The sequence below is a fragment of the Chlorocebus sabaeus genome, chromosome 25 (assembly GCF_047675955.1).
Source record: "Chlorocebus sabaeus isolate Y175 chromosome 25, mChlSab1.0.hap1, whole genome shotgun sequence".
In the NCBI taxonomy this organism is placed as follows: Eukaryota; Metazoa; Chordata; class Mammalia; order Primates; family Cercopithecidae; genus Chlorocebus; species Chlorocebus sabaeus.
The window spans coordinates 57,766,719-57,782,794 of NC_132928.1; the positions used below are offsets into that span (position 1 = coordinate 57,766,719).

The 16,076-nt window shown below is 36.9% G+C and overlaps 1 protein-coding gene across 7 annotated transcripts in view; it reads right to left on the minus strand.

Moving 5' to 3' along the window:
- DNM3 (dynamin 3) overlaps nucleotides 1-16,076 on the minus strand; it is a 568,793-nt gene that overhangs the window by 473,111 nt on the left and 79,606 nt on the right. For all 7 annotated transcript variants that reach the window (XR_012091293.1, XM_007989500.3, XM_007989506.3 and 4 more), the window contains exon 2: nucleotides 12,335-12,408. Coding sequence is in view for 5 of the 7 variants with exons in the window: in XM_007989500.3 (XP_007987691.2) it covers nucleotides 12,335-12,408 (74 nt within the window). In the remaining 2 variants the exon portion in view is untranslated. The remainder of the gene's footprint in view (nucleotides 1-12,334; nucleotides 12,409-16,076) is intronic.

The window sequence follows — 16,076 nt, forward strand, 5'->3', positions numbered from 1 at the left end:
TTTTAATTTATTTTGATAGTTACAGTTTCCAGAATTAAAATTATGTGCTTGAGAACTGTCTGACATTCCATGGAGCCAATGGAAATTCCTTGGCTTATCAGAAATCAAGGAGGAGGTGCCGAGCTCCGAGGGACAAGTGTATATGCACCACTTGTTTGTACAGGGATTTCAGTGGGATGGTTTTCATCTTTGTTTATGCCTGGAAGGTGGGTTGGTTATGTAACAAAAAAAAAACAAACTTGAAGTTATTAGAATTTCAACCTCTGATAGTGAAAGGTCTTGAAACACCACAGCCAGGGGTGCTGGTATCTGAGCTAGATGCCCAGGTAGCAAGAGAACAGAGTTCAACATCGAATGAGTGCCTGGTTATGTTCAGAGCACTGTGCTTAGACTTCTATACAGATACCATGACTGAACATTTAGACAATTATAAAAAGGTTGAGCCTGGGAGATCAAGGTTGCAGTGAGCCATGATGGCGCCACTCCACTCCAGTCTGAGTGACAGAGTGAGACCATGTCTCAAATAAATAAATAAATAAATAAGTAAATAAAGCAGGTTCCTGGGCCCTACCTCAGACTTCATGAATCAAACCTCTTAGGGATGATGTCCAGGAATCTGTATATTTAGGAAGCCTACCCAGTGTATCTTATGCACATTAAATTTTAAGAATAACAATATTAAAGAGATTTAAACTATGAATCTGTAATCTGCACTTTAGCAGCAATAGGGAACCAGCAGTGAAGTAGAACAAGTCAAAGCTGTAGTTTAAGAAGGAATGTTTTCAGAAGCACATTTATTTTTACCACGAGGCTAATTTGTTATAATGGAAAAAAAAATAAAATAAATCCTTTGCAAAAGCAGATTATCTTATTCTAAAATATCAATTTTAATTAAATTCAGATATTTAAATGTAAAACAAAGCGAGAAATGTAGTTTTAAAATATTTTCAATGTTGTTATTCAAAACAAGATTTGAATGTTTTTTGCTATGTATCAGCCTAATTTATGAAACTAGAGAACAAGTCCTGGACATTGCACAGAAATCAAAACTTAAAGTCTAACTATCTATAAACATCTTTAAAGTATCTCATCTGTGAAAAGTTGACATTGTTCTCATATTAATGACTCCTGAGTATTGTCGTGGGAAGCTATCTCTTGCCTTTTGCTCAGTCTGCCTAGACTTGCAGTGCTCTAAGGCTGCTCTAAACGTGACCCCCACTGTGGAGCCCCTCTCCCAGAATGTGGTGATTCACCACCTTCACAAGCCTTTCTGCAGCGTCTCAGACCTGCTGCCTGAACTTTGCATCTCCGCATTACCTTGCTGCTTACCAGGTGCCTCCAAACAAGTTTTCTGATTTCTGTTACTGGGTATCTTTCTTAATTAAGATAATTATGTATAGCAATTCCAGCCAAGGATCCCAAATACTGAATACTGAATATTGATAATTCTCTAATAAATTACAAGTCATATAAAATTTTTAAAACATGGACACCCTTTACATTATGTAATAGATGCAATATAAAGGTGGTAAATTAAATGAATAATACATTTGACATCCATGAAAGGAAGAAATAGCAAGAAAACCTTCTATAAAAGAAAGAATACTTCTGTAATTTAAAGTTACCCTTAACTTATTTACCTGGTGATTTTTTATTTTCAGTATCTTCCTTTCTTATACTAATGTCATTGAAATAAAGCAGAGTAAACAACATAGTAGAATTTAGAGAAATATTTTCACAGAAAAATTATCCAGGAGACAAAACCATTTGTCCCTAACCTTGACCCACAGACTTTACTATTATAACCCGCCAACAGTAACTTTCTTTCTTTGTTTTTTGTTTTTCTTGAGACAGAGTCTCACTTTGTCGCCTAGACTGGAGTGTAGTGGTGTGATCTTGGCTCACTGCAACCTCTGCCTCCCGGGTTCAAGTAATTCTCCTGCCTCAGCCTCCCAAGGAGCTGGGATTACAGATGTGTGCTACTATGCCCGGCTGTTTCATGTTTTTAGTGGAGATGTGGTTTCACCATGTTGGCCAGGCTGGTCTCAAACTTCTGACCTCAAGTGATTTGCCCGCCTTGGCCTCCCAAAATGCTGGGATTATAGGCGTGACCATTGCACCTACAGTAACTTTTAATGCAAACAGTGACTTGTATTCTGGTGTCTTAAAAAAACAAACAAACAAACAAAAAAAAAAACCCCTTCTTCAGGGGGCATATCAAATTCCAAATGGATCATTTCTTAAACTGGCAACACTGTAATATGTTAAATGTGCTCAGTAGTTCATCAAATTACCCTCAGGTACATTTGCTTTCTCTGCCTGCTTACAGCTTAACCAGTAAACAGTAAGATCAGGTATTGAGAAAGGAGGAATTAGTGGTGTACTGGTAAATGCTTAACAACTGGCTCCCTAGGGGCAAAAAAAAAAAAAAAAAAAAAAAATTTTGATTTGTAGCATTTGCCAATTTCTGAAGTGTAAATACTCCAACCATGACTAATTTCTAGCTACCATCATGATGTCACTGAATACGGACATGGGAAGAGAGGCACACAATCAGATCTTAGGAGCTGGCATAAGCCAGTGTCAATGTGGCACTGGAGGAAGTCACAACGCACTGAAACTGTCCCATTGTCTTACAAAGACCCTCTCCTGCTCCCTTGCTCAGGACACTGCAGTCATCACCCAACACCTCATCAATGTTTTGTCCATCTCTTGTCCTCCCAAGCCACACCTTCAGAAATGCCCCTCTCTGAAACCAAATTACCTTGACCTAGCACTTAAAATTTTTACCTTTATTAATAAAAAAGAAGCTGTGATTTTCCTCACCTTTCTTGCAATACTATGTGATTTCTTGGAATGCTTTTCTGTGCTAAGTACTAAATGTCCAATAACAAATTATGCTGAATAAGGCTTAGGGTCTCTAATTTTTTGGCTCGGTTTAGCAACTAATACAGCAGCAGATGGAGACAAGCAGTTAAATATTACTAAATAGGCATTGTGTTGGAAATTAGATAGTAATTCTGAATTAACCAAATAATACTTAATATTCATATAATTATTCTCCTTTATATTAAAAATATACTATAAAATATATAACATATTCTGCAAATATAAAAGCAAGCACTGGGAGTTTTCTCTTTTAAAATGCAATATTAGCAGTATCATACAGATATGAGTAAAAATCCCCACTCCTACCAACCTTGTGGCTTTGGATAAATTGCTTAGGTCTCTTTTTCTAAAATGGGTCTCTTATTCTAAATGGAAATCATAATATCTATCTCAGAAGATTTTGTAAGGATTAAATGAAAATAGCATCAAAATGTGCAGTGCGGGTAATGCTGATTATGCTCAAAAAATGGTAGCTACTTATCATTATAGTTTCCTACATAGTATTTGTTCTGGGCCTGCCAATCTCATTATAAGACTTTCTAGGGTTATGAAGAAGTCACTGCATTGGACACTCAGTATCCACATGATTTTGGACAGTCCCTGAGTGTCCTGACATCCCACACCTGTGGACCCAGGTGCCACCACATCCCTAGGTCTAACCTTGCCTAAGCTTTTACCATAGCTGCTAGCTCTGAAGCCCTGAGTCAAAGACATACCCTTTGTAAAAAGCACGGCTAGTAGCGCTCCTTAATTGGAAACAGAGACTAAAATGTGTCACTGGGCTTTTAAGAATTGCAAAAGCTAATAGAAGAAAGTAAAAGAGAAGAAGAGGGAGAGTTACTAACTTATTCTATGCTGACTAGTATAGCTTTGATTCAATACCTTGACAATAATAAATAAATGTTTATGGAGACAATGAAATGTAAATAACGTAAATAAATTAGTGGAATTACCTCAATAGTACAATAAAAGTATTAATTGCTATAATCAAGTATATCTTTAAAATGCAAGGATGCTTAAATAAGAAATCTATAAATGTAAGGGTAAACATGTCAAAGAGTTTTGTAACTCAATAGATCATCTCAATAGATGCCAAAATGGCACTCAAGAAAATGACACACCTATTTGTTATGCTTTAAAATCTTTTTAAAATCTAAAATAAAATAATTCCTCACCAGGACAAATGAACAGTAAATAATATATGCATAGTTTAACACAAAAGGCATTTTCATCACAACTAGGAGAAAGGCATGGTTCTGAAGTCCTAGTCAATAGTAATAAAACTTTGAAGAGGAATGAGAGACAGAACTAATGGAAATGAGAAGAGAAAATGATTACTATCAGCAAATACCTTATCTTCTACTTCCTGGAGAGAATAAAGTCAGCAAATGAAGAATCCCTTAACTCTCTACTGCTAAAAGTACAGACATATCCACAGCTGCCCACATTTTCTTTTTTCCATTTGGTTGCAATAGAGGAGGTGTCTTCCCGTCCTCCTTGTGTATAAAGGAATTATCCTAGCTCGCTCTCCAATATGTCAATCACACTATCCTTTCTTTCACTTACAGTCAGTGGCCCCCACTTTCAGACGCTAATGCTTCTATCACATTCCCTTTCATCATCGCTGGCTCACAAGACCCTCCCCAATCAGCTTTCTTACTGTTTCAGCAACAGTAGCTCTCTTTACCCCATTTCCTGCCACCCCTTCTCACTCATCCACCTCCAGCCCTGCTTGCCTCCTTGCTAAACTTCAAACACATAAGCCGCTCCCATTTACAACCTTCTAACTTACCTCTGCCTACATAAATATCAGCATGGCTTGAAAGCTCACTTTCTTTATCATCTAACATTCTGTGTATTTGTTTTGTTCATTGTTGGTTTCTCTCCAGCTAGAATGTAAGCCCCATGATGACAGTAATATTTGCCTGGCACCTAGTAATCATTCAATAAATATTTGTTGAATAAATGAATGAATCAAAAGGAAGTCATACTTATGTCCCAATTAAGATCTGAAGGCACAAGCAACTGCATGAGCAGTGAACACACACCCCAGATTGCTTCTTTCCCCCATTTTATTAGCCCACCGTCAACCCAAGTCTGCAGTCACATGAGATTTCTCTATGAACAAGTTCACTTCGGATGAAAACATATTAGCCCAGTTTTCAGCTGACACCAGCCAGAGTGGAGTGCTGTAATGCAAAAGCCCCTTTTTGAGGTACCTGAAAGACAGTAGACAGAAAGTCTTCCCTGAAGAAACAATTTCTAGTCTACTTTGCCTGTGAAAAGTGATGTGCTATGTGTGGTATGATCCTCACTGATTAACAGGAATAAAAGAAGGAATGGTCAAGGACTTAGAAGACACAAGGCAAAAGGGTATGGGAAAGAAGCACGTTAGACCTTGAAAGAGCTCAATATGTAAGAATATTTTCCCAGGTCTATACTCACCAAAAGGCCCCCACTGCAAAGAAATTTATTAATATTCTAGTCAATGTCTCTTTTCTCAGCCATTCCAGTATTTGCATGATGAGTATTTACTGAATAAATTAAGAAGTGCAAATGAAATGGCTGTATAACTAAAATACCCAAGAGAATAAATTTAAAACACTTTAATCTACCAAATGTGGAATAAGATGGTTAATTAAAAAGTTTAAAATGCAACAGCTTTTAAGATCAGCAATAAGGAGTTTCAAAATATAATTTTAAAATAACCTATGTAAACTACAAGAACAATAAAAAATAAAAATGAATATCCTATCTAGAAAAGCATGAACACTATATGAAACCATCAAAAATTTTAATAGGATGCCTGAAGTGAGGGAAAGGAAAAAAATTTTTACTAAGAAATACAAAGAAAAAGGTGGGGGGTTGGTGGGGAGTACAGTGGCTCATGCCTGTAATCCCAGCACTTTGAGAAGCCAAGGCAGGTAAACTGCTTTGGGAAGATCACTTGAGCCAAGGAGTTCAAGACCAGCCTAAGCAACATAGCAAGACTCCATCTCTACAAAAAATAAAATAAAATAAAATAACAATTAGCCTTGCATGGTGGTGCATGACTATAGTCCTAGTTATTTGGGAGGTGGAGGCAGAAGGATCACTTTAGCTGAGGAGTTGGAGGTTACTGAGCAATGATCATGCCACTGCACTACAGCCTGGGTAACAGAGTGAGACCCTATCTCAAAAACGAGGAAAGAAAGAGAGAAAGAGAGAAAGAAAGAAAGAGGGACAGAGGGAGGGGGAGGGGGAGGGGAAGGGGGAGGGGAGGGGAGGGGAGGGGAGGGGAGGGGAGGGAAGGGAAGGGAAGGGAAGGGAAGGGAAGGGAAGGGAAGGGAAGGGAAGGGAAGGGAAGGGAAGGGAAGGGAAGGGAAGGGAAAGGGTACGGTATGATCCTTGGATTGAAAAAAATAATAAATATTTTTAAGGTATCAGTTATTCCCTAGTAAATCTATCGGTTCAAAATAATTCTAGTAGCAATAGTTTCATCTTTACAAAATTTTTCTAGACTTTTCCACACAATTATAATAGAACCCCTAAATTTAAAAAAAGTAATAGGAGAGGACTAGAGCCTTGCCAGGTGAGATATTAAAGCAAATTATGAACCCACAAAAGTAAAACACTGTGGAATTGGTACAATAAAGCAGAAAGATATTCAGAAATAGATGGTAGTAGTTACCACACTGTAATATGAGATAAAGGGAACTGGGAAAAAAAAATTGTTTCAGCATACAGGAAAACAAATTTCAGATAAAATAAAGAACTGTTTAAAAATTTTTATGTATGAAAGTGAAGAGCACTGTGCTAAATACTTACTTTTAAAAAATCTAAATGTACAGATTTCACAACCATAATGGGTAAAACTTCTATATATTTAAAATAATAAATCCAGAATATAAATAACCAGAAGTACAGAAACTTTATCCTAATCACTTTTATATCCTCAGGGCCATAAACAGTGCCTGCTGCATTGTAGATTTACAAATAATTTACTTTTTTCAAATGACAGGATTTGAGTGTATCCTTTGAATCAAACTTAAGACAGATTTTATAACATTATAAAAATAGTTTAAAATATCTATGATTTCTCCAGATGTCAGCTGGGATTCTGACAGGGATTGCATTGAATCTGTAGAACAGTTTTTAAGGTATTGCCATCTTAACATTGTTACATCTTCCAATCATTGAGCATGGAATGTTTTTCCAAATATTTAGATCTTCTCTAACTTCTTTCAACAAGAATTTATAGCTTTCATAGCATAAGTTTTTCATTTCTTTTGTTAAATTGATTCCTAAGTGGTATACTCTTTTTGTTATATAGATGAGGGATTCCTGTGTTGCCCAGGCTGGTCTCTAATACAAACAAATGGAAAGACATCCCATGCTCACGGATTAGAAGAATCAATATGGTTAAAATGACTCTACTGCCCAAAGCAATCTACAGATTCTATGCAATTCCTATCAAATTACCAACATCATCTTTCACAGAATTAGAAAAAAATAATACTAAAATTCATAGGGAACCAAAAGAGAGCCCAAATAGCCAAAGCAATCCTAAGGAAAAAGAACAAAGCCAGAGGCATCACATTACCCAACTTCAAACTACTCTATACTAAACTATACAAGGCTATAGTAACCAAAACATTATGGTACTTGTATGAAAATAGACACATAGATCAGTGTAAAAGAACAGAGAACTCAGAAGTAAAGCCACATATTTTCAACCAACACGTCTTTGACAAAGTCAACAAAAAACAATGAGGAAAGAAAATCCTATTCAATAAATGGTGCTGGGAAAACTGCCTAACCATATGCAGAAGAAAATAACTGGACCCCTATCTCTCACTACATACAAAAATTAACTCATGATGGATTAAAGACTTAAATGTAAGTCCTCAAACTATAAAAATTCTAGAAGAAAACCTAGGAAAAACTTTTCCGGACATCAGCCCAGGAAAAGAACTTCTCACTAAGACCCCAAAAGCAATGCAACAAAAACAAAAAGAGACAAATGGGACTTAAATAAACTAAAGACATTATGCACTGCAAAATAAACTATCAACAGAGTAAACAGACAATCTACAGGATGAGAGAAAATTTTTGCAACCTATGCATCCAATAAAGGACTAATATCCAGAATCTATAAGGACTTTAAACAAATCGACAAGAAAAAAACAACCCCATTAAAAAGTGGGCAAAGGGTCAGGTGTGGTGGCTCATGCCTGTAATCCCAGCACTTTGGGAGGCTGAGGTAGGTGGATCACCTGAGGTCAGGAGTTCAAGACCAGCCTGGCCAACATGGTGAAACCCCGTCTCTACTAAAAATACAAAAAATTAGCTGGGCAGGGTGGTGGGCACCTGTAATTCCAGCTACTTGGGAGGCTGAGGCAAGAGAATCACTTGAACCCAGGAGGCAGAGGTTACAGTGAGCCAAGATCCCGCCACTGCACTCCAGCCTGGGCAACAAGAGTGAGACTCTGTCTCAAAAAGGAAAAAAAAAAAAAAGTGGGCAAAGGATGGGAACAGACAGTTCTCAAAAGAAAACATAAAAGCAGTCAACAAACATAAGAAAAAAAATGCTCAACATAATTAATCATCAAAGAAATACAGATCAAAACTACAATAAGATATCATCTCATACCAGTCAGAATGGCTATTGATATGGTTAGGCTTTGTGTCCCCAGCCAAATCTCATCTTGAATTGTAATCCCCATAATCTTCACAATCCCCACATGTCAAAGGAGAGACCAGGTGGAGGTAATTAATGGGGGACAGTTTCCCCCATGCTGTTCTCACGATAGTAAGAGAGTTCTCGTGAGATCTGATAGTTTTAAGGGGCTCCTCCCCCTTTGCTTGGCTCTTCTCCTTCCTGCCACCTTGTGAAGAAGGTGCCATGCTTCTCCTTTGCCTTCCACCATGATTGTAAGTTTCCTGAGACCTCCCCAGCCATGCTGAACTGTGAGTTAATTAAACCTCTTTCTTTTATAAAATACCCAGTCTTGGGCAGTTCTTTACAGCAGTGTGAAAATAGACTAATACAGCTATTATTAAAAAGTCAAAAATAACACATGATGGCAGGGCTGCAGAGGAACGGGAACACTTATAAACTATTGGTGGGAATGTAAATCAGTTCAACCCCTATGGAAAACAGTATAGAGAGATCTCAAAGAACTAAAAATAGAACTACCATTTGACCCAGCAATCCCACTACTGGGTAGCTACCCAAAGGAAAAGAAATTATTATTTCAAAAAGATGCCTAGACTTGTATGTTTACTGCAGCACTATTCACAATATCAAAATCGTGGAATCAACCTAAGTACACCAACACTTAACTGGATAAAGAAAATAGGGGACACATACATCATGGAATACACTGCAGCCATAAAAAAGAATGAAATTATGTCCTTCACATTCATACAGCCAACAGACACATGAAAAAATGCTCATCATCACTGGCCATCAGAGAAATGCAAATCAAAACCACAATGACATACCATCTCACACCAGTTAGAATGGCAATCATTAAAAAGTCAGGAAACAACAGGTGCTGGAGAGAATGTGGAGAAATAGGAACACTTTTACACTGTTGGTGGGATTGTAAACTAGCTCAACCATTATGGAAAACAGTATGGCAATTCCTCAAGGATCTAGAACTAGAAGTACCATATGATCCAGCCATTGCATTACTGGATATATACCCAAAGGATTATAAATCATGCTGCTATAAAGACACATGCACACGTATGTTTATTGCGGCACTATTCACAATAGCAAAGACTTGGAATCAACCCAAATGTCCATCAGTGACAGACTGGATTAAGAAAATGTGGCACATATACACCATGGAATACTATGCAGCCATAAAAAAGGATGAGTTTGTGTCCTTTGTAGGGACATGGATGCAGCTGGAAACCATCATTCTCAGCAAACTATCGCAAGAACAGAAAACCAAACACCGCATGTTCTCACTCATAGGTGGGAACTGAACAATGAGATCACTTGAACTCGGGAAGGGGAACATCACACACTGGGGCCTATCACGGGGAGGAGGGAGGGTGAGGGATTGCACTGGGAGTTATACCTGTTGTAAATGACGAGTTGATGGGTGCTGACGAGTTGATGGGTGCAGCACACCAACATGGCACAAGTATACATATGTAACAAATCTGCACGTTATGCACATGTACCCTAGAACTTAAAGTATAATAAAAAAAAAAAATTGCATTCCCTAAACCAAAATAACAGTATCATTAGGGTACAGTGAAAAAAAAAAGACATCATGTCCTTCACAGCAACATGGACTGAGCTGGAGGCCATTATTCTAAGAGAAATAACAGAAATAGGAAATAAAATACCACACATTCACACTTGTAAGTGTGAACTAAACAGTGGGTAAACATGGACATAAAGATGGGTAAAACAGATGCAAAGAACTCCAAAAAGGGGAAAAGTGGAAGAGGGGTGAAGGTTGAAATACTACCTATTGGGGACTATGTTTACTATTTGGTTGATAGTTTCACTAGAAACCCAAACCTCAGCATTACACATTATGCAATATAACAAACCTCCACCTATCCCTAAATGTAAAATGAAATTTCAAATTTAAAAATTAGTAATTTTAAAAAATGGGTCAAAGACTTAAGTGTAAGACCAAAACTATAAACCTCCTAGAAGAAAACATAGAATAAACTTTTATAACTTTGGTTTTGGCAAAGGATTCTTAGATATATACAAAAATAATGAGAAATGAAAGAAAGAGTAGATAAATTGGACTTCACCAAAATAAAAAAATCTTGTGCTTCAAAGGACACTGTCAAGAAAATGAAAAGGGCCTATAAAATAGAAAAAAAAAAAGGGCAAATCAAATATCTGATATTGGACTTGTATCTAATATATATCTGTTACAATTCAGTAATACAAAGGCAAATAACCAAATTTAAAACTGGGCAAAGGAAATGAATACACATTTATCTAAATAAGATATACAAATGATCATTAAGCACATGAAAAGATGCTCAGTATCCTTAGTCACTAGGAAAATGCAAGTCAAAACCACAATGAGATATCACTTCTTACCCACAAGGGTTAGCAAGGATATAGAAAAACTGTAACCCTCATACACTGCTGGTAGGAATGTAAAATGGGGCAGCTGTTTTGAAAACAGTCTGTCAGTTCCTTAAACAATTAAACATAGAGTTACTACATGGCCCAGTAATTATACTCAGGTATATTTCTAAGAGAAATGAAAACACATGTCCATGTAGAAACATGTACATGAATGTTTATAGCAACATTATTCATAAGAACCAAAGGGTGGAAACAACTCAAATGCTCCTCAGTTAATAAATGGACAAACAAAATGTGGTCTATCCAGACAATGGAATATGTTAGGCCATAAAAAGAAATGAAGTTCCAATACATGCTACAACATGTATGAACCTTGAAGATTATTCCAAGCAAGAAAAGCCTATTACAAAAGACCACATATTAAATGATTCCATTCATATGACATGTCCAGAATAGGGAAATCCACAGAGACAGAACATAGGTTAGTAGTGCCTACGCTGGAGTGGTGGGGAAAGGTGTTATGAAAAGGGGTGACAGCAGAAGCATGCAGGCTTTCTTTTGGGAGTGATCAAACAGTCCTAAAGCTGATTGTGGAGATGGTTGCACATACCTGTGAAAAGACTAAAACCTATTGAACTGTTCACTTCTATTTGGTCAAGTTATATGGTATGTAAACAGTATCTTTAACAAGCTATTAAAAATATTTACAATTTATGATAGATGATTTTTATGAGGTGCTTCAGTCTTAAGCATTCAAAGAAATTGATAGGAAAAGTAGTAAAATCCCCAAAAAGAAATGGGGAAAAAGAAAAATGTCCAGTTCACAAGAGAAGAAATACAAATGGCAAATAAACCTGAAAAAAAATAATTCAACATCACCAGTTGCTGAAATAAAATGAAAATAAAAACAAGCATCATTTACCTATCAAATTATCAAGACGTAAGAGACAGGAGCAAACATAGCACAGTGTAAATATAGATACGCACATACACATCCATACAGATATTATATGGTTATTGAATTTTATAAGTCAATCCCCAAGTGCACGTGCACGTGCACACACACACACACACACACACACACATAGAAAGCATACCAAAGGAGTATTAGTGGTTGTGCTGTACTGTAAAATTATACAGATGGATTACAATGAGCAATAAAAAAATTTTTAAGTAGGTATTTTAAAAAATCCATGAAACTATCCCCTTTAATGTAATCAAAGGAATGAAAAGATCAATGAAGGCAGCATTCTGGAGAGAAATGTGGGCAGCTGTTCACAGTGGGGTGACCACAAACACGTTTCTATTGGTACAACCCCACACCTATGAAGGCAAAAGGTGCCACAGGATATGCCCATCCATGTGGTAGACATCTTCATTCATTACCTGCTTTAGAAGTAACAAGCTGTAGCACAAGAGGTCGTCTTGTTACAATGCCCGACCCTCGAGGAAGAAAGTCCCTAAAAAAAGTAAGAAATATAGATTAAGGCATGAAGGAATTCCGATCACCTATACATTCATAAACCAAGTTCCACAGCAATTCTCCTAATTCCCAACCTTTCAATGCATCACTTATCCAAAAAATGATAGGCCCATCTTAATAAAAGAAGCATTTTCAAAGTTAAAAAAAAGAAAGAGGGCTTTATATTGATTGCATAGGAATCCATGTATATTATCATAATGACCTCACTGGAACATGCCATTCATTCATCTAGCTGAAATTTATGAAAGTTTCCACTTAGTTTCTGTGTATTATCAATTAATTTTGATTTTCAGAGAATCAGCATTAAAGAAAATATTTGATACTGAAATTAATTCTTAAACTCTTTTTGATAATTAAAAAACCCAGTACGCTCTTTGGCCTCAAGATCAATATTAGCACCATCAAATACTGACCATTACTAAAGGCACATTAGATTGTATCCTCTAAATATACTGATGTTTTTCTCCAGTAAAAGGAAACAAGGCCAGGCACAGTGGTCTACACCTGTAGTTCCAGCGCTCTGGGAGGCCGAGGCTGTTGAATTGCTTGAGCCCAGGAGTTCAAGATCAGCCTGGACAATGTAGCAAAAACCCAGCTCTACCAAAAAAAAAAAAAAACCTACAAAAATTACCCAGTCAGACATGGTGGTGTGGGCCTCTAGTCCCAGCTACTCAGAAGGCTGAGGTGGGAGGATCGCTTGAGCCTAGGAGGCGGAGTTGCAGTGAGTCAAGGTCACACCACTGCACTCCAGCCTGTGCAACAGAGTGAGACTCTTGTCTAAAAAAAAGGACACATAAAACTTGAGATCAAGCAGAAACAGATATTTCGTCTGTAGAAATTAACAGCAGAAAACAAACATTGCAACTTGAGTTTTGTTTGTTCTCATTCCGTTTGTTCTTATTTCTGATAAATGGAGGTTTTGATCAAGTTCATATTTCAAATGGCATATTAATAAACACTAAGCCAATAAAACTGCAGCAAAGAGAGTACTACATAACATTACATCTGCAATGCCACATAAATTATTGCTGATTCTGCAATGTCAAAGAATTCATAAACATATCTATAGCACAGTTCATAAACACATTTAGAATGTCTCACAACTTTTAGAGGAATCATCACAGAATTCCACTCAAACTTTTCACTCAATGGCAGTGTTTCTCAAAATGTGGTTCCAGGCCCACCAGAAAGCGTTATAACCACGGACACCCAGGACTACTCCTGAAGCTACAGATTCATTATATTCAGGGGAAGGCATGCAGCATTTGTACTCTTAACAAGCTCTCAGATGTTTCTGATGCTCACCAAGGTTTGAAAACCACTGGCCTCAAGTCAGGATATGTTACTCAACAATTCAGTGGGCAATAATGGCACATGGCATACTATGAGTTTTGTAGGAAATTTGGCAGAACAGAGCTTCAACACAGATGGGATTTCAATGAACAGCAGCTTATAAAATAGGCAAAGGACAGTGAGAATGCTCCAAAACCCAAGCGTTTAGCTGCACTGATAGTTTGGAACGGAGAGTCAAAAAGATAGAATCAAGCCAAATTTCTCTCACTACAACTAATTTATTTGGCAAGTGCTACTGTATGTTCTGACAGAGGAAATAGTACTGAACAACCTTGAGTTAATGACTTTTCTCATTGACTTCAAGGACCAAAGTTCATTTAGAATGTCAGTGTATATGACTACAATAGAAAATAGTGAAATTACAGATTTGCACGTGCTTTTGAAAATGCCACTGAAATAGCATTATTTATTCAATGAAAAAAATTCACTGAGAAATTAAGAAGTGCTAGGGAGATGCTGTGGGCATGGACTCATGCTGGGTAGACACCAGGAATTTGGAACCTAATGGGAACAAAACATATTCATGAAAACCATTAAAGAAGGGAAGACAAACTATATTGGAGTTCAGAAAAGAGAAAGAACAATAGTCTCCTTATAATGATGATTTGAATATATTTAAATACATATAACTAAATAACTTTTAATAGTCTTCATGTGCTATATTAGAATAACTGGTAGTTTAGATAGCTTCAACAATCATTTAAAATTTAATCAAAATAAACAAAGCATCTACTTTGTTTTGTTTGTTTTATTTTAAACCAAAAAGGAAGAGGTTAATTTGAGAATCAAAATGAATTGAGGGAGGGAAAAAAGCAAAACTCCAGAGTAAAGAGCTAGATGGCACCATGGAATACTATCCAGCCATAAAGAAGGATGAGTTTATGTCCTTTGCAGGGACATGAATAAAGCTGGAAACCATCATTCTCAGCAAACTAACACAAGAACAGAAAACCAAACACCGCATGTTCTCACTCATGAGTGGGAGCTGAACAGTGAGAACACATGGACACAGGGAGGGGAATATCACACACCAGGGCCTGTCACGCAGTGAAGGGTCAGGGGAGGGACAGCATTAGGAGAAATACCTAAAGTAGATGACAGGTTGATGGGTGCAGCAAACCAGCATGGCACACATATACCTATGTAACAAACCTGCATTCTGCATATGTATCCCAGAACTTTAAAGTATAATAATAATAAAAAAAATTTTAAGTCAGGATATAAAAATAAAAGGAGCTGGAGGGCATCTGTTTGAGCCATGAGGACCATGAGTGAAATTTCAGGATGTATAAAATGCCAACGAAAAATGATGAATGGCCTGAATAACGCCATTTAACAAGTCAATAAAATATTTTCTTCAAGAAAAAAAGGCAGAGAAGAAAGAACAGAGAGAAGGAAGAACAAAAAAAGGTTTAGTCACTCTATACCTTCATGCTGAGACCTGTTTCAATTCATGCTTGTGACCATATATTTATATGCAGATTTAGTAACAATCCCTGTGAACACTGTTAAAGCAAAATAGAACATATCAAACATTATAAATAGCAAATAATTGTGTGTTGACTAAAAATCCACAGATATATCTAACATTTTTCTCTACATTTTTTTATTAAGCAAACAGAGCTTTTCATTAAGAGTAATAAATAGATTCCAGTATCCAACACCCTTCTCATTAACTCACAGTTACTAGTTCCCTTCATGGCTCTCACCAGTCCTACCTCTGACAGATATAGTCTCACAAAAAGCCAAAAATTTTGACAATCAAATTTTACTATTTGGAAGTCTCTCCTGCTTCACAGGCATCTCTGAAGTACAACAAACTGCTAAAGAAAAGCTTCTCTCTTCTGAAGAGTGAGCAGCTAATCTGGCCATCCTAAAGATACATCTCCTTCTGATGGCCCAGCACACTCTTGCTGTGTGAACTAAGGAGATGAGTCCTCAAATGAGAAACACAGAACCTTGCTTTGAATATTAGCTCTGCCACTGAATGGGCAAAATTCTCTCAGAACCCATTTCTTTTACTACTAAACTGAGATAATGCTAACTATGGCCCAAGTTGTATGGATCAAATGAAATGCAACATACGCCAACAATTTTAAAATTTTAAAACCCAAGCACCACAGGAAAGTGTTACTATTATTTTTGATGTAACACAGCCACAGTGTGTTGTCCCTGATACTGTAGTATTCATTTGCCTTGAAAAACTAAGCACCTACATACAGTATTTTAACATTTTGCTACTGGAATTTGAAGATAGGAGCCACAGACCCCACTTGAACTATCCTCTTAGTG